At 37.9% G+C, this 19,231-nt stretch overlaps 2 protein-coding genes and 1 long non-coding RNA gene across 4 annotated transcripts; 1 reads left to right on the forward strand and 2 right to left on the reverse strand.

Moving 5' to 3' along the window:
• The first annotated feature begins 103 nt into the window (after positions 1 to 103).
• Positions 104 to 3,537, forward strand: LOC149048003 (uncharacterized). Of its 2 annotated transcripts, XR_016184924.1 has the most exons (4): positions 104 to 218; positions 1,546 to 1,601; positions 2,867 to 2,890; positions 3,149 to 3,537. It is a non-coding gene; the product is annotated as an uncharacterized LOC149048003 (long non-coding RNA). The 2 variants fall into 2 exon arrangements; XR_016184925.1 differs by lacking the exons at positions 104 to 218; positions 1,546 to 1,601 and adding an exon at positions 1,848 to 1,986.
• LOC113672833 (uncharacterized) lies at positions 2,259 to 7,446 on the reverse strand. The gene is made up of 3 exons (XM_027189179.2): positions 4,757 to 7,446; positions 4,125 to 4,434; positions 2,259 to 3,687 (listed from the first exon to the last, which is right to left on the reverse strand). Exons 1-2 carry the CDS (start codon positions 7,330 to 7,332, stop codon positions 4,152 to 4,154), a joined length of 2,859 nt encoding a protein of 952 aa, XP_027044980.2. The 5' UTR covers positions 7,333 to 7,446; the 3' UTR covers positions 2,259 to 3,687; positions 4,125 to 4,151.
• Positions 7,447 to 12,972: 5,526 nt separating this feature from the next.
• Positions 12,973 to 18,132, reverse strand: LOC113675031 (uncharacterized). The gene is made up of 3 exons (XM_089200136.1): positions 15,532 to 18,132; positions 14,387 to 14,695; positions 12,973 to 13,943 (listed from the first exon to the last, which is right to left on the reverse strand). Exons 1-2 carry the CDS (start codon positions 18,090 to 18,092, stop codon positions 14,404 to 14,406), a joined length of 2,853 nt encoding a protein of 950 aa, XP_089056262.1. The 5' UTR covers positions 18,093 to 18,132; the 3' UTR covers positions 12,973 to 13,943; positions 14,387 to 14,403.
• Between the last annotated feature and the right edge of the window lie 1,099 nt (positions 18,133 to 19,231).

Genomic DNA, 19,231 nt, shown 5'->3' on the forward strand with positions numbered 1-19,231 from the left:
AATCACAACTAAGTCTATTGGATTAAAGGGTTGTACGTTAACGAATCACATGCTCTCTTGACCAATACGCGCGCCTTGTGTGGGAATAAACTGGGTCCTAATTAGAACAGTGTTGGCCATGTCAGTTCAGGCTGGTGTCCTCGTACATCTTGCTTATCAGACCTAGCTATATGATTGTCTCAATCTCTGGACAATAGGATACATTCACGGAAGTAATGGTGAGTGTAATTCTTGTAGATATTTATTACAGTGACCCGGAGGTCAAGAGATTAGAGTGAATATAAGTGATAAAGAAACTGTTTACTCTTCCATTTTTGCAACTTTATTTGAGTGAGTCTTAGATTAAGCTGGTAAGATATACTGTGGGTTACGCAAATATTTCAAATGTTTTTATATGTATGGTTCCTAATTCAATCATGGGACCGAGGCGACTGATGCTCACCATAAACAAAGAAACAAAGTTCAAGAAGACACAGACATGCAGCAAGAATAGTGTCGCATTCGGCTGCAGCCTGTGTACCACTTTTTTTTTCCTACCGCACTTTGAAGTCGTCTTTGATTGGAAACCGAACGGAAGCACGGAAATATGGATTGTCTTTGTGAAATAGAGCTTAAATAGTGGTCTTTCGTAAGTGTTAGGCCAAAAATGGTGTGGCCTGTGTCGCCCCTCGAACATTTTTAGTGAAAAACAGTATAAAAAAATCACTGCATTATGAGGACCATATGAAATGGCACACGCAAGGTTGAAAAGAGATGCATACCGCATACCGTTCCAGAAAAGGAAGAAAAAGGAAGAGTGGCATATATCCCATATTTAAGGCTCAATAAAAATTAAGTCATCTTTTACCATCTGTACATTATGTATCTCATATTTAAAGCTCAGTAAGAATTCAGTCATCCTTGACCATCTGTACATTGTATATTAATTAACTCACCAACTAACAAGCCCCAAAAGATTTTTACACCTATGTTACACCAATTACACCCATGTTAATTTCCTAGTTTCAGTGTTTCCATATTTTTCTTCAACTGTTCACTTAACCCTTACACCCTAACATCAGTATGTATATTCTCCAAACTGTTCTCTATACATTTCCTATGGTGCTGAAAAGGAGAATTTGTTTAACAATCAAGAGCTTCTTAAGTTGGTGATTGTTTCCTTTTTATCTTCAGTTGATATTAACCTTTAGCTCCTGAGAGTTAATTTTTGAGTCTCCCCTTTAGCTGCTAGACATTTCTTTGTAAATTAATATCAAGAATTTGGTGTTAGATTAAGATAACAACTTTGAACTGATAAGTTTGAGTTTTTTCTTTGACCTGTTTGTTGGATGAGGTGAGGATATTATAGAGAGAAGTAATATGTTAATCACTTCTGGGAGTTAAAGGGTTAATGCTTTATTCAGGGGTGATTTTATAGCGAGAAGTTAGATGGTAGACACTCTCAGAGGTTACAGGGTTAACTTGAAAATCTTTGAAATTTCCCATTGCATTGTGTGGATCTCATTTGAAAGGTATGCCTTGCTAGTCTATCCATTTCATTAAAAGGGTAAAGAAGCAGTGCTTTGAAGATGGCCTTCCTTTGAAAGACCATAAAATTTTATGTGAGTATTTGAATAATACCAAATTACTTCTTAGTATACTAACTCATCGATGCTTCTAACAAGATAAATTTGTTATGTAAGAGTTAAGCTCAAAGTGGGTGGGTCTAAGTGCTGCCAAAGACCCATCCTGCTTATTCTTTTGCTTCATTTGTTTGGTTACATTGTGGTTTCATTTTTTATTTTATTGATTGTTATTTCTTTGGTTTTTGTCTAGATAGTACCCGATATAATGTAATGGGTTTGAGACAGTGAAATAAGATTTAAACCACTAGTCAGAGATTAAACCACCGCAGTTATATAAGATTCCCATCCCCATTAACCTTTTCACTCCCACAAGTGACCAAGACAGAATTTCTCCTTACAATATCAATACAATATCAAGCAGGTAGGTGATGAGAATAGAGAAGAATATCAATCATGGGATTATTAGTTGATCCAATACCAAATTCTCTGAACTAACATCATACGAATTGTATAGCAGATAGTAAGGAGAATTACTGATTAGATCTTGGGAGTGAAAGGGTTAAGAAGATTCATTGCTGTATACTCTGTCTGCTAACTTAATAGGGTGGAATAACTTAATTTAGTAATGTCCAATGTCACAACAGAGTGCATTTCATTTAGGGGGTCATCAGTGGTAGCTAAAGCACAAAATGCTTTTGAAATGTTCACAAACTAAGGGTGATTTATTAAATACAAAAACATATAATTCAATCATCTGCCTCAAGAGAAACACTTCCTGATGAATCTTAGAAACATCAGAAAGATCATAGTGTACATTATCATAGACAACTGTCATATTATTTGATAATATGATTCTACACTGTAGTATACACTGTAGCATGCACAGCAGACATCTTATAAGGTTGAACTAACATGATAAGCTCATGATTGTTTATCCAGCCAACCATGTTTGATTTGGAATTAGAGTGGATGGTGGGAGTAGGGGACAGGGGAAGGGTGAGACTATCCCCTCGGTCAAATTTTTTTCTTTCCCCAGCCTTCCACTACCATTTGAATAAAGGATGGCAGCCATAATTTTTGTTAAGAAAATACCCAGCACTTGCTTGCCAAAATTACGCCTGCTCTGCAGGCTAATATTGTATCAGTGTAAGTATAAAGAAATCTGTAAGGTCTAATCTATCAGCTAAGTTTGTGCCTAAGCATGACTCTTTCTGTGAGAACCAGGTTGATTATACGTAACCTTACTTTCGTAAATTTCAGCAATCAACTGAATCAATAACTCTTTTCATTTTGGTCTCCAGGTTTCCAGGAAGGCCATTTCTAAGGTACTGTACTAATTTCTAGATATTTTAGGAATCAGCAGTAAGTGTAACTATAACCAAAAGTGTAAGTTTCTCTAACTTGTAACCATAACATCTTTACAGCCTGTAAAGTTTTTAAAAAAATACAAAACCAATGTATCACCATCTATACTTAGATAAATACACCCCATGCCTGGAAAAATTATTAACATGAGACACAGAAATTTAAATCAAAGATAATTATATCATAGTAACTCTAAATATCACTGATTTTTTTTTTAGAGAATACCATCAAACACATCCTACAAAATTTGGAAATTACAGCCTTCCTCAAAATTATAGATTGAAATAGATAAAGAGGAACAGTAGCTTACAACAGCAGTGGCTGGCCAAAACTTCAAGTCTTTTCTTTGGGATTATAAGACTTTATATTAGTAACTTAAAGTGCAAGAAAATGAGTGTACATGTGTAACAGGTGAAATTATTACTATGATATGATTCATTTTTATTTTACTTGTTTATCATCACTCCACTATAAGTTCAGTTTAAGATTTTGATACTGTGAATATGTCTCCTCACCATAGTTCTTTCTGTTGAAATTTTGAAAGAATTTGAACTTAGTTTATACCTGACTGCATGTTACAAACTTAATAAACACAAATTTATGTCAAGAGATGTGTAAATCTCATATTATAATGACTTGTAACATTAATAGTGTATTATCTCCTTAACTGGAAATACCAGTTCAGCATACAGTTCTGGCTCTTCACAAAAGCCAACCAATTTTGTCTGCTTCAGGGAATCTCCATTCTGCCTGGAAACTAACAAAAACAAAACTGATTGAGTTAATATGTAATATTTGCTGCATGAGTAGACACAAATTGTTTGGGCAAAGTCATATAAACTCTGACAATCTTTGTTTTAAAGCAGTACCATTTCCTGGTTTCCAGTGGTAACCTACGGTTAAGGAGTTTTTCTCAGTCAGGATAAACTTTTTGGAAAAATTGAACACTTAAGAATCCAAAATCCCTAGTTGTGTTGTAATCTTAATGTAGAAGGTGCATATGAGAGATAAGATGTAAATTTCATTCTTAAGATTTAGATCTAGACATATTTGTTATTTTGTGTTTGAGTTAATATCAGTGATATCTAAATTGACTCAGTAGAAAGGAAAGTGGATCACATGTCTGTTGTCTGGGTTTCCTGGTTGGTAGCATGGTTTAGTAAACTTAGTGGTAGAGAGTTTAGCTATATTTACCTTTTCAAGTTAAGGTAACTCATTCAGCTATGGTATTATCCAGTCCTTCAGCTCATCTTCAAAACTTTTGTTGACACAGTACAAAAAGGCAGTCTTATCTACTTGACGGCCAGGCATGATATTGAACACATGTCGTCGGTAATGACGATCTGGTGTGTGCATGTAGTTGTCTAGGTAACCAGGGCATTCGGTAGAGGGGCACGCAGGTCCACAGTGAAACTTTACAAAGGGGAAACTCCTCTTGCAAATCCCCTCTACCATGGAGTACACTTCGCACAAGACATCAGAAGGCTTCTTTCCACGACTATTGCTGGAAAGTAATGGAATATGTTGTTTTACGTTAGTGGAGAAAGGGTTTAGAAAAAAAACTTTGTTGCAAGCTGGCACATTACCAACCTGGCCATAAGGATTTTCACTTTAAGCCAAGTCACTTGCGTAATGACTATTTTCAAGGCTGCAAGTCATTTAGTATAAAGAAGATTCTGGTTAGAGAAACTCAGAAACACACACACGATCCCCGAGGAAAACTATGTACATTCTCGTAAACAACTCACAGTATAATTTCTGTTAGCCACCAAACATTATGAAAAGTCTAAGTCCCCTAAGTTTTTGAGGAAAGGGTGTACAACTACCTGGTACTGAATGTAACTTCAATAACACCCTCTTTCTTCATCAGCTTAAGCCTGTAGGGCTGCCGAGAACTCATCCAGAACTTTCCAACATCTCTGAACACAACAGTTGCGCCATTGGCAAACTCCACCTTACTTTTCTTGTGGGCACGAGACAACAGGCGATGGAACAAGGGTTCTGGTAGGAACCTCTCGAAAAACACCAAGAACTTTTTATCTCTCTTGTCATCATACCATGCTGGGTTGCATCTATCTTGAGACTTCGGTAACAAGGATGGAACAAAGTGAGTTGGCTGGAGCCTCTCTTTGTCTCGTAAGGTAACAATTTTGACTTTGGTGTTGGTTAATGGGCAGATCAAATCGTACTTTTCAAGAAATGCACTCATGGCTTCTTCATTTTCCTTTACGTTGGAAATGATGCTGATCAGGAGTGGTTTTGTTAGCAGTCCCTTTTCCTGGAGAAGTCTCCAGTCACTCCTCAATCCTCTCGTCTGGGTCATTTGAGGGGATGACGTGACAAGCTTGGTAATGATATCCACCAGAATTTCTGGTTTGAGTAGAACCCAGTCGGACAGGTCTTTATCTTTGGCAATGTATATTATCAGGCCTTGTTCATGGAAGTACTTCAAGGTTTCTTCAGACCAGTTGGTGTGAATTATGTTACCAAATGCCCATGGAAACTCTCTCAGTGTGACACAGTATCTGGCAACCTTCCTTTGCCTTAACTGGATGATCGCATCTTGTATTCTTATCCATGACAAAGGAATTTTGTCATCTGTAGTTGGCTTGCATTCCTCAGCAGCAGCCATGATTTTGATTCGAAGCATTTGAACTCCAACATCATTCTCCCCCTTTGAGTTCTCAACTGGAAAGAAGATCAGATCTTCATCTTCGTTAACAACCAGCTCATCACAGTAGGATGTCCAAAGAATTTGTTTTAACTTGCTATTTAAGTTTTGCATGTGGTTCTTGTCTATGTGTTCACAATGTGTTCCAACAAGGAAGATTGGTGTTTTTGGTTGTACATGACCACAGACAGACTCAAACCAAACGAGAAGCCTCTCGGCCTTTAAATTCTGAAATTCCTCTAGTGCAAAATCAGACATGTTGAATACAACGACATAAACAGCCTGGTTCTTTAGAAACATGTGATGATAAGCATAATATTCTTCGTCACCTGCAAAATCCAGGATCTTCATTTTCAGAAAGGGATATTTCTTGTTCAGCGCAGTTTGTATCATTTTTGTGTTGATTTCACCGTTTCCAATAAGCGCAAGTGTCATGAAACTGTTAAAGGGGTTCACAAATTGTGTTTCACTGCCGTCTGAATTACTGCAAAACAATTCCTGGTAGAAGGTTAAGCCCACGTATGCCGGAAATGTTATGAAAAAAAAATAAATTGCTATACGTGGTGTAGTATGAGCTTGATATGCTACTTTTATGTGATAATAGGTCCAAACGATCAACAGTGCTATTTGAGGTACTGGTCCCAGTGATCTGTCCTTTTTAATAGCTGGTATAATAACAGTACTGACGTATTTTGTGTCATAAATGTTAAGTGGGAAGTCAACCACGAAAAGTGCAAGAAAACTAATAACAATTATATCGGTGCTTTCAACGCAGGCCGTGAGCTTTGCGAAAGTTCTCGCATCTTTAATTACATGACTCATTGATGTTACTGAAAGTTCTATAGATGCATGCTCTCGGTAGCAGAGTCCTTGTAGTCTCCACAAGGACATTGCAACTATAAAGCCAGAAATTAATCCGATCAAGATTGATAAAGGTAACCGACAAAAACAGAGAAACTTCATTAAGGTTTGATTCTTGATCAGTCGACCTGTACCGAAGGGTAGTCGTTGCGGTCCGATGAAAAGGAACAAGACAACGAATGCAATACCTGCAACTGTACTCAACATGAGAAATTGGCGAGTACTTGCAAACTCTAAGTAACTGTTGTAAAAGGGACATATCATTATAGCTGAATATAACCCAATCAATAGCCCTCGGCGGTTCAAGATGAAAGCCACAGTAGCGAGTGTCAATCTGATGTCGTGACTCTCAAAAAGATTCACACAAATTGGAAACATAAGGTAACCATGGTAAATGTAGTAAAATAAGAGGTATGCTACAGGATATCTATATACTGTCCCAATGATGAATAAAAATGTTAATACAATTCCACCGAAATACAAATAAAGCCGCAGAAGACTTGTTGTCATTATGAACTCTCTATCTTTAACAAGAACCTTATTGTTCTGCCTTCCAGTTCCGATCAAAGCAACTTGTACGTCCCCTGTTTTAAGATATCTCCACAGGTCTCCAAAGACGAGATCCTTCATGTCACAGTTTTTCCACTTGTGGTCCACGAGGCTCTGATCAATTCCTTGCGTTCTTTGTTCGGCTGGATCGAATGGCCTTCCAGTGAGCGATTTTACAAGACTTGTCTTGCCGACGCGAGGATCTCCTAAAACTAAACATTGTCTTGGGAAAGCAAAATGTGTGTTTGTGGTATCGCCTTGTTGCTCTTCCACTTCGATGTTCTCGTAAAAGCGCTTTCCCTGACTGAAAATTGTGGCCATCTAGGCATTGAGAAAGATGGGAAATATAACATACCTTCACTCACGGAATCTAATCTCGTTTCCAGATTCCTTCCCCCATTCCCCCCAGATTGACCGCTGGACAAAGGTAACGAAGGCCTTCAAAACAAAATGTAGTAAGGATATAGAAAGAGTGGGTATATCAAAACGAAACGTCCAAACAGCAAAGTTTGCATTTAGGGGAGGGAGGGGTAACGTTTATGTTTTGAAACATTATCGAAGTGGCAATGAAAGATGAAAGATTCCCTTTATTACTCGCAGCCTCTCATTTTGCGCTCTCCAAAGAAAGAGCTGCTGTCATTTTGTCTTGCGATCATAGTAACATACATAGTGGATTCAAGATTGTTGTTGGGGGGGGGGGGGGGAGGATGGGGAGAGAAGGGCTAGCTGTGTATCTGGGTAAGAAATGTAATGAAAGGTTGGGTATTGTTTCCTTTCGGTTCGAATGATTACTGGACGATTGTATCATGTGATTGTTTTAGGCACAACCATGATGTTATTCGTTAAAGTGCATTTCTGACTTTAACTAACTCAACCCCGTTAAGGTTTTTCCCTTCAGTTAACTTCCATGAAGAAAAGGTTCCAAACAGAGCACCATATGTTGTCCATTTAGCTCATAAGGCTTGTGAGTCCACCATAGAAGGTATAGCTAGTATACTTCTTCTGTGGAAAGAGACGTACGGTAGCTGCGGAAAAACAACCTTCCATGATTCACAAGCAGGCTCAACGGTCAAGAGAGTTTTTACGGGCTGCAAACGTTTGTTCTGTAGCGGAGAAAGATGAAAGTTAGATCAAAGTTTAAGACCGTTCGTAGTGGCCACCTCGAGAGAAAGGATAACGTTTGCGGACGTTCTTCCGATTTCTAGTGCTTTAATAATAATCTAGCAAAATTAAGGTCATGTAAAAGCTAGATTTGGCATGTCCTCCTCTGTCTGCTATGTTCTCTTTGGGACTCGATAATATATTCGGGAATATTTTAGCAGAGTGGTGTCGATTGAATGCGGAATTGCTTGCATTTAATTGTTTTACTTTTTGATTGGCTCGAAGTATTCGTCCTATGTCAACCTATTCGTGCATAGCCGATTTGGTCACTTCCGTTACGTTTACCTGGGATTAACACTGAAACCTTTTTGGTTCCTTGTGATATTTACTATTGTTCTGTTTGTGATTACAGCCATTTCGTCATTTCTCATCATCAGTCGCTTTTGTCGTATTCGCTGACGAGGGTGGTTTTTGGTTTAGTCTATAATCTAATAAAAACTACTACACTTCATTAATATTCGGTGATGTAGGGATGTCGGAATCCATCCAGTGTTGCTATTTTTTGTGCAATGGGCGTGACCGCGAAATAACTCAAGAAGTAAGAGAACTCATTACTGGGATACCTGTGGTAACCCAGTCATAAAATGCCTTTGTTTTTTTGTCGTCTTTTTTTTTTCCCTCCGCCACAAAATGGAAAAATTGCGCGATAGTACCCAGTGGTCATTGGGCCCTCAACACCATGACAACTAACTGTGATCCAATGAGGTGTTCACATGCTGATCACGCGTGTTATCTTGATGATGATTGATGTTGTCATGCACGGACAGGGTCAGGTCACATGACGAACCACGAAATTTTTGCTTATAAAACTCTTGTCAGTCGTTTTGTATTTCAACGTGTTTGGATTACGATCATCTGGAGCATTATGGTACAAACGTTAAAATTCTTACAGACGCATACACAAATCGTATTGTTCGCGGCCAATCCACACTGAAAGATGTTACTGAGCGGTAATTTTGGAACGGATCGAGTCGCGAACGCTTGAAAGTCATGAAAGCCATGAAAGCCTTGAATGCCTTGTATGCCTTGTATGCCAAGTATGCCAATTGTTAGTTGAAAAACGTACACTTACTGTAAAAAGCAAAATCTGAAATCTGAAACCAAACTGCATATACTCTATGCAATCTATTGAACAACAGTTCTAGTAATAGTAAGTCCGACACCCGTAGTATCACCACACTTGATTCCAAGGATCCAGTACCATCCAGGTATCCCAGTTACCCTGCTCACAGGGTCTATAGTTCTTTAACACTCCCTTTTGTTGAGATTATGAAGAAGGGAATAAGGAGAAAATTCGTAAGGCGGAAAAAGGGATTCGACAATACCCTTACAATTTCCTCATCATTTTGAGTAGGGGACATCTCTAAATTTGCCCTCAAGTGATCATATTCACATAATCTTTATGTGCTTGAACAATCATGTGATCGGAAAGAGATAGGGACTTGCAGTGTAATGAAGTTTGTTTTACAGCGTCCTCTTCAACCATGTGTATGCTCGTTTTTACACCAATTGTTGCAGTCGCATACATACATACATACACACACACATACATACGGCTGTGACTGAAAGTGGGACGGGGACGTGGGACGCGGGGACTCGGGACGCGGGGACTCGGGGGCGCGCGGAGACTCGGGGACGTGATAAACAAACAACACCTGAATTTGTAAAGTATAATTTTCGGTGGTTTCAAGAAAGGTGTAATATGCTGGAGAGCTTGTGGGGTGACTCTACATCGAAGGCGTTCGTCGAAGGTAAGAGTACACGGTAATTTTGGTCGGCGGGGAAATTATGAAACCTGCGAATATTGCGAAAGCCCGTGAAAGGATGACATCTGAAAACTGAAGGCAATTTTTGAATAAAACACTAGAATGCCTAATGATGGCGGCGACCAATCAATCTTCTTTAAACAAATCGCAGATTGACTTCCTTGAGGAAAACCTTGGTTGTTCTGTTGAAAACCGGTAGTTCGTGGGTTATTTCGATGGATCGGAAAGAGATGAGTTCGAGGATATGTTTGAGAGGTTTCTTCCTAGTAGTTCCACATGCTTTGTAAAGAAGGCCTTGCACTCAAAGGACTTAAATCACAAGAGGTTTTCGAAAAATGGTGGGCAATTTCTTTTATTTTTAACTGAATTTTTGCTTTTATCAATTCGGTGTGGGCCTCGTAGAGACTCGATCTTTTGAAGGCAATTTTGTAAAAACTTACGCAATGCACCGGGCGGAAAAGCGTTGAAATATTTAAAGGTATTTCATATAAAGGAAAGCACTTGGAAAACACTCTAAGTGCGTAATCTAGTATACCGAAATACTTTTTCAAATTATGCATTTGCAGCGTCTCCCGTCTTTGAATACAATGGTGGTAATGTACCGATCCAATTTTTCGGCAAACCGTTTACCATCTAAGCAATGAAACTCGGCATTGCCTCTACACACCAACAAAGATGAGAATTCCTTTTGAAAACAGAATTTGAAATATTATAAAACGAACCAGTAGCATTCGGTTTTTGCATAACCCGCGAAACTGTTTTAATTTTTTTAGGTATTTTAGTAGAGGAATCCATCGCACTTTTCGCATATTGAGGAAACAAAATCGGGAAGGTCATTCACATCCATTTACTTAAGAATTCCTCATAAACGTAGGGTGTATACAATTCCTGAAATTCCCGTTCGTTATTTCACGAATCATTTGACGTTTCAGTGTTGACAAATTTTTCGTTTCTGCTGCGAGGAGAATCTTTCTCATAATTTACTTTTTAAGAGATGAAGTTACCGTCACAAACGTTACTGTCAAAACGTTACCGTCAAACGTTACTGTTAGGCTTATCGGCCCATTGATAACCTTGTAAATAGCTCAAACATACTGAAAAAATCTTATCTGTTTTTGTATATCTTTATCTGTGAGCCACATGTGACTAAACAAAAACAGAGAAGTGTAGTTTGATGGCTTGTTTTCATGAATCTAGGATTTCGGGAATCGCTATAAACTACACGATCACGCATTAAGTAATATTTCTTCTTCTAGTGATTGATACTGGAGGAAAATAGGAACGGTGTCATGCTATTTTATGTGTCCGTTATAAAAATATTTGTATTCGCATTTAGCTCACGGGTAAAAATTCCGTGAAAATTGTTCAAAAGAAATATACCATTAATATCTGTTAATATCATTAATGACTCTTTCAATAATTAAGCTAATTTTTTGACCAAAATGCTAATCCAACATGCTAGCAGCCTGCTGGCATAACAATATCCTTGTTTATAACAAATATCAAACAGTTTCCAGTGTATCTTTAAATTTCTCCTTAGAATTTCTCCTTACAATGTCAATACAATATCAACCAGATAAGTGATGAGAATATGGAAAATATTTGAGAATAATAAGTTGATCCAAGAATTGTATGGTTGACAGTGAGGAAAATTACAAATTTGATCTGGGAGTTAAAGGGTTAAAGCTAAAAATATATAATGATATCAGTGATGCAAAATCATTATTTACCACAAATACTAACAACTCTTTCGGTAATTAAGCTAACTTTTTGACTTTTTGACTTCACACAGCTTTATTTGTTGTTCAAGCCAGACAGTTCAATGGGTGAGACAGAAGCAAGAGGTCCTATGGAAAAATGTATCAGGGCTGTAAGGGCGTGGCTGATTGTTGATAAATTAAAGCTGAATGAAGATAAATCTGAATTCATGCTCATTGGAACTTGCCAGCAACTTAGCAAAGTTAGAACTGACAGCCTTATGGTTGGTGACACGCAAGTAAAATCAGTCAGTGAAGCTAGGAATTTAGGTGTCTGGTTCGATTCTAATTTCCAGTTTCACAGCCATATAAACAAAACATGTCAATCAGCTTTCTTTTCGCTATATAAAATAAGGCATATAAAAAAATTTCTGCCTTTTGAAGCTGCAAAGTCATTAGTGCAAGCTTTTGTTATAAGCTTGTCTACTGTAATGCAATATTACATGGTTTGCCTGCTATACACGTTAATAAGTTTCAACGCGTTCAAAATGCTGCTGCCAGTTACTAACCAATACACCGCGTTTTTCACACATTACACCTGTGATGATTTATCTCCATTGGCTGTCAATTAAATTTAGGATCATTTTCATCAAATTTTAGTAAATTATTAGAATTAGATCTGCCAAGACCACTGGGGACAGAGCTTTTTTGGTAGCTGCCCCATTTTTATGGAACTCTCTTCCTAAGTAGTGTAAATATTTTTAAGAAACAACTGGAAACATATCTTTTTAAACAAGCATACTGTTAACTGTGTGAACATTTTTAGACTATGTACTTTATAGATTTTTTTATTGCTTTTTAATTTATTGTTAAATATAATTTTGTTTTCATTTTGTAATCCAGCTATCATATTCCCTGCGGTTTCTTTAGATATTTTTTAAAATTTATTGTAAAGCACATTAGATCATAGACTTATAATGAATTTTGCGCTATGTAAGTATTAAATTTGTTTTATTTATTATTGACTATGATAAATGCTAATCCAGCATGCTTGCAGCCTGCATGTAATTACCAAGCATAATAATACCCCCATTTATGACAAAAATCAAACTGCAGCCTGAAGTCTCACAAAAAGTGGAAATACTTTGCATGGGACCAGTCTGAGCTTACAAATTCCTTAATGACACTTTTGTATGGAATAAGTCAGCTCAGCTAAAGTGTGCATTAAGAGGATTATTGGGATGCATCCCTTCTTTACCACAAAGATTCACCAAAGAATGGGTGTTGTTGTATATACAAGCACCCAGCTGTAAAATTAACAAAACAGCACACCACCATTTTACCTGCTCTTTTTATTTCCATTTTCCTTATTTGCCCATCACAAGGAATTTAACATCTGGGTATAGTTTGCTTTTGCCTTCATTACAATACTTTAATGACCTCAGTTCACAAAGTTAGTGCTGGATGATAGGAACACTCAAATGCCAGTGGAGCTGGCCTTTGAAATTAACCAAACAGAACAACAAACTGTGTCTTTCATTTCCATTTCCCTTAGCACACATTTGAATTTTGTTAATTTCAAAGGTTAGCTCCACCTGCATTTGAGTGTTTTTATCATCAAGTAATTACTTTGTGAACTGAGGTTCAAAAACTATCATAACTAAGGCAAAAGCAAACTAAATGGAAAAATTAGTAAAAAATAAAAACTAAACTATATTCAGCACTCTAATTAAGGCAATGATTGAAATAAGTAGGCCACTAAGGTAATCAGCCCAATGCCTAATAGTACTAATTGTAAAGTTTACAACTTGTACAAACTTAAGTTAAAGATTGTTTCTCTTGTTTCATGCAAGTACTCTGTGCACTGTTTGTGTACGGGAATATGATTGGTCTGTATGGCCAAACTAAGGTTTGACACGGTATATGTCCATCATGAACACACATAATCCTTCACTTGCAACTTAGACATATGGAACAATTTCAAAAATTCATTCTAAACCAGTGGTCCTTTCTTTCAGCTGATTTCCAAAACAGTGGTTTGCACAGAACTTAAGAGAGATCTTATTATGTTTAAGCATGAAATGATGTCATACAGTCACATGACATCTGCTACTAGATGGCTTGCCCATGACATGTGGCAGGGTCATGAACCTAACATTCCTTTTCCTGACCAAGGCACCCAGTCAAGTTAGGGGTGGAAAGATCTGCAGTGAAACTCCACAAATGTAAAATTTGTCTCACAAGTTGCATCTACCATGTCATTGGAAATACTTGACACAAAACATCTAAGGGCTTCATCCATACAAAACTGCAAGGAAATTAAGAAGAAAAAGCTTCAATAAGCTGCGAGGCATTGTGAAACTGACAATTCTCACGACCAATATTAGGTAAAGGGGACATTATCAAGGTGAAATAAACCTTCAGTTTGAGGGAGTAATGAATTTATCACCCCTTTAAAAATAAAAAAATCTAGCATGATCTGTACAATATTATACAAAGCCAGCAATAAATGGATAGCACAAGACTGAAATAATATCAGACAAAATCTTAGTTTGCTTCTCATTAAAAAAAGTGCTGTGCTGTGTTTATTCACTGTGTTTGTTTGAGTTCAACTGTTTGAAGTATTAATGTGGCTAGACTACATGAACATTATGAATCTGAAGCAATCCATTTTCACATCATGTATTTATGTATATCATGGATTAAACTGTTGAAAAATACATGATCAAAAAAAGCACTTGAAACCAGTACCAGGTGTCCCTCTTGACCTATGGTATCCACTCTATTAGCTCATCCTCAAAACAGTGGTTTACACAGTACATAAAGGGAATTTTATCTCCCTGACGTCCTGGCATGATGTTATACACATGGCATCTTTTGATGGATGTTTCACCAGCTGGATGTACCAGAAAATCATCCTCATCCTGATGACCAGGGCACTCAAGTGAGGGGCAAGCAGGTCCACAGTGAAACTTCACGAAGGGGAAACTCTGCTGGCATACTCCATCAACCATAGAAAACACCAGGCACAACACATCTGAGGGCTCCCAGCTTTGCACGCTGCAAGGCGAGATTTAATTGAAGAAAAAAGGTTTTATTGAAAGAAAAACAAGATTCCCCTAACAAACCCTCCCCCCACCAAGAGGTTCCAAAATTAGTGCATATCAAGCCTGAAACATTAAATTGCATGAATCATCTCAGTGACACTGGTCCATGCACAAAAACAGCAAACATGTTATTTTCAGCCTGGAGAGTTTCATCCAGATAACTCAGATAAGATTATTTTACATGGTGTTTTAAGAGTACATTGAAGCCCAAGTAATTTCTGTGCAAGGTGCAGGAACTTGTTAATCTGTAAAATATCTGATCTCCTTATTGAAACATTTTGATTGAAAAATACTAAGATAGGTCTACATTAAGACACATAACCAGTTTTCTTTCAATAGTTAATCAGCATATTTTGCTGTTAGACTAAGAAAGCATCATCATTTCAGTTGCTTTTCACTTGTTATTCTTCTATGTAATATAGGTAGTGAAGTCATTAGTTTCACATCACTGATAAGATATGTGGAAAATTACCCAATGTAGTCGATAAATAAAATTATCTTCATCACAAAGTAGGCTCAGAAAATTTTAACATTTTTTATTAAGTATTTAGCATTTTATCCCGTATGTAATTTACACTTAATAGTTTTGTGTATGAACTAGATATTTTTAAGTAGATCTGGTACATGTTATTCAATGTTGGCACTTTGGGTTTTACTCCTGAGTGGAGAGGTGCACTGTGAGAGTTAAGCACTTTTCCTAAGGAAAATGATTTTAAAGCCGCATTAACAATTAGTTTACATACTAGATACAATGACTAATGTTGGTAAATGAATTGGAACCCAACTAACCTGGTGAATGTCACTTCTATCATTTTCATGTCTTTTAGTAGTTTTAATCTGTAAGGCTGCCTGGAATCCAACCAGAACCTGCCAGCATCTCTATAAACAAGAGGTTGACTGCGCGGAAATTGAATTTTACTGTTCTTGTGAGCACGGGAGAGAAGACAATGAAACAAAGGCTCAGGTAGGAATTTCTTGAAAAACACAAAGAACTTTTTATCTGTGGATCTGTCTTTCCACAGTTGAATGGTCTCATCTGAAGAAATTGGCAACAGTGCTGGAACAAAGTAAGTTGGGGTCAAACGTTCCCCATTTAGAGCGGCCATTTTATGAGTCAAAAGGCAGATCAAGTCATACTCTTCAAGGAATGCAGTCACATCTTCTTTACTTTCCACTTTTGAGAGGACACTCTCTAGTAGGAATTCTAGTAGGAATTTGGTCAGCATTCCTTTTTCTTGCAATAGGTTCCAGTGACGTCTGTAACTTCTCTGGGGGATCCCTTCAGGTTGTTTGGTGATAAGCCTGATGATAATATCAATTAGTACATCAGGATTAAGCAAAACCCTCTTTGGTTCTTTGTTGAGGTACATCATAAAACCTTTCTCATGGAAGTATTCTAGTGTATCTTCAGTCCAGTTAGTGCAAATGAAATTGTCAAATATAGTAGGAAACTCTTCAAACCTCACACAGACTTTTGCTCCCTTGTCACTCCTCATACTTATAAGAGCATCTTGGATTTGGATCCAAGAGAGAGGAATGTTCCGACCGATTGTTTCCTTAAGTTCCTCTACAGTTGCAATGATTGCTCTCTGAAAAATTTGAATCCCACCGTCATTTTGACCCAAGGAGTTTTCAACAGGAAAAAAAAAAAACTCATCAACTTTGTTTACAACCAGCTCACCACAAAAAAGTTCCCAAAAGTTTCTTTTTAGATTTTCATTGATTCTTTCCATTGTGGATCTCTCCATGTTGCCTCTGTGTGTTCCCACAAGGAAAATTGGAGTACTTGATGTCACATGGCTACAAACAGACTCAAGCCAAAAGTGGAGACTCTTTATTTTTGTGGTTAAGTCTCTGAGACTATCCTCTGCAAACTCAGCCATGTTAAATACAATGACATAAATAGCTTGACTTCTTAGAAACATATGAAAGTAGGCCTGATACTCTTTGTCTCCAGCAAAATCAAGAATCTTAAGTTTCAAGGAAGACCACTTCTGATTCAGGGCATTTTTCAATTTTTTGTGGTCTATTACTGCTTTTTCCAACTGTACTGCGGTAAATGTACCTGGACCAACGTGGTCCTGGCTTGGTGTTGATATTGCAGATTCCAACCAAAAGTATTCTTGGTGTAGTGTGTCACAGAGAAGTACCAAAAAAGTCATGGCAAGTTTCTCGCTTGAAGGGGGAAGACATGCATAAACGAAGAGGAGAAAAATAATGCTTGACAACAATTTTGCCCCTTGATGCCACTCTGGTAATTTTAGAATTCGAGGCACTGACTCCATCATGAAAAATGCAGAGTAAGAGATGACCATCTCGATAGAAAGCTGATGTAGAATTTTTGAACAAAATACACTAACTGTTGTTGCTAAAATGAGTCCTATAAAAGTATTTAAGATGAAACGAATAAAGAAGATGACTTCTATTGGTCTTTGGTTGTTCAATTTCAGTTGACCTGGTTGGAGACACTTTTGCTCCAAAGCAAACGATCGTGGGCCTCTTAAAAGTAAAAAAGCAACGTACCCAAGAGCGATTACTGTCGCTACAAAGAGGACAACTTGAAAAATTGCAGTTTTAGATGGCTCGCCGTAACTGATTTCGCGCTTAAAACGGAGTAACCCAACAGAAAGAAATACTCCTATTAGAATTCCACGAGGGTTGATCATAAAATTGCACAAGCTCACCTTTAATCTCCAATCTTCTTTTAGAGAGGAAACAAACCAAGTTTCACAAAAAGAAACAAAAAGGAAAACAAAGAAAACAATAATACCTATGAGGAACATGCAGTGACTTTTTGGAGGACCCGTAGTTATTTCTATTATCGTACAGTAAAATATAATTTCTAACAGCGGCAGAGCGAGACCTCTGTTGTTTTTCCAAAAGCTAGATTGCTGGAAAATTACATTTCCAGCCCTTCCATAAAGCATTAATTGAATAAAAATCTCTAAAAAGAATCGGTTTACGTTTCCAAAAATAAGATCCTTCGTATCCAAGTTCTGCCATTTCTCATCAACAAGACTTTGCTCAATTCCTGTCGTTCTTGGCTCCATTTCGTCGAAAGGCTTTCCACTGATAGCCTTGACCAGACTTGTTTTTCCAACTCCAGAGTCTCCTAGAACCAAACACTGTCCCTGAAAAACGAAATGTTGACACGTTCGCTCAGCCCCACGAGGGTCATGGTCGTGTTCAAGTTTCAACCCTACTTTCTCAAGCAATTCTTCGTATGTTCTCCTTCCTTCTGGTAGCCGATCTTCCAGTCGCAGTTTTTCCATTATATTGCTGTACTTATCGAGAGTTTCAGTATCAGTGACCACAATCCGCTGGAAGTCGAGGCCCGTGTTGGAATCCATGGTTAAAACAAATGAATATTTCCTCTATCAAGTCTGGGTTGGAAAATCAGTGAGTCGTTACTTTCCCGACCTCGTTTCCAGGATCTCTCATGTGTGAAAAAATGTCACGAAACGCAGGACGGTACAGCAAGCAAAGTAGTTTGCATCATGACCACAATGAATTAGCCAGAGACCTATTCGCAGCTCTTTTCCATATCTTAATCAGAGTCAAATGGATAAACTTCCTAACTTTTATATGGCTTCTCTAAGAACGATAGAGATTTCATCAAGGAAAGTTCTGTTTTCACACTGGATTTGCGGCCACCATCTTAGATTTACAGGAGATAACAAAACCTTTTTCAAGGGGTCTTAAAGGGGAGAGACTTGCGAAACAAGTTTGGAAGCAAGGGCGTTGCTGGGAGCTCGTGAAAGAAGGCTAAACATTGTGGGTCACTAGCGCCATCTTAGATTCGCACGAAATGAGGAAGCCAAATGGAAGAATTACCCTCGGAACAAAGTTGGAAACGAGAAACAGGTGTGGGCTTGTGAAAGATGGCTGAACATTTAGGATCGTTTGCGCTTGAGAGAATCTGTTTCTAGTTTCAATACCGTTGAGGTAGCTTTATGTCGAAGATCAACAGCATTTGGTTTCATTAACGGGTGACAGACAAGAGAATATAAACTGTTTATACTCTCTTGGTGACAGATCCTCTAATAATTTCCCTCCCTCTGATGTAGAGCTTTAGATTGACCTTTGGATGTCCATTTAAACAACTGTTTACCATAGAATGAGCATAGCAGATAAGGCAATTGTTGAACAGAGTTCTTAGATTCAAATCACCGTCAAGGAGTATTTTGTCCCTTATTGCTGATTGGTAGTGACGGCGGTGGTTGGGAATTCCATTTGATATTTGCAGACTTAGCCACAATTCTGGAGGATAACCTGTGCCTCCCGAAGGAGCACTGATCCACCAACAAGCCTTCCTCTTTGGTATTTTTCTCTCTCTCATCGCTTGCCAAGTTTCTCTGTTTTTAGCCGTTTGTTACCCGTGGTGGTGGTGGGTGGGTGGGGGGGTATTCCTCAGCATAAGCCGGCTATAGGGGTATGTGCCGCTTGCATGGATCTAGTTTTTTAGCTAAATTCAATTGCTGGGGTCTCC

This window comes from Pocillopora damicornis, chromosome 3 (genome assembly GCF_964200805.1).
Source record: "Pocillopora damicornis chromosome 3, jaPocDami1.2, whole genome shotgun sequence".
NCBI lineage: Eukaryota > Metazoa > Cnidaria > Anthozoa > Scleractinia > Pocilloporidae > Pocillopora > Pocillopora damicornis.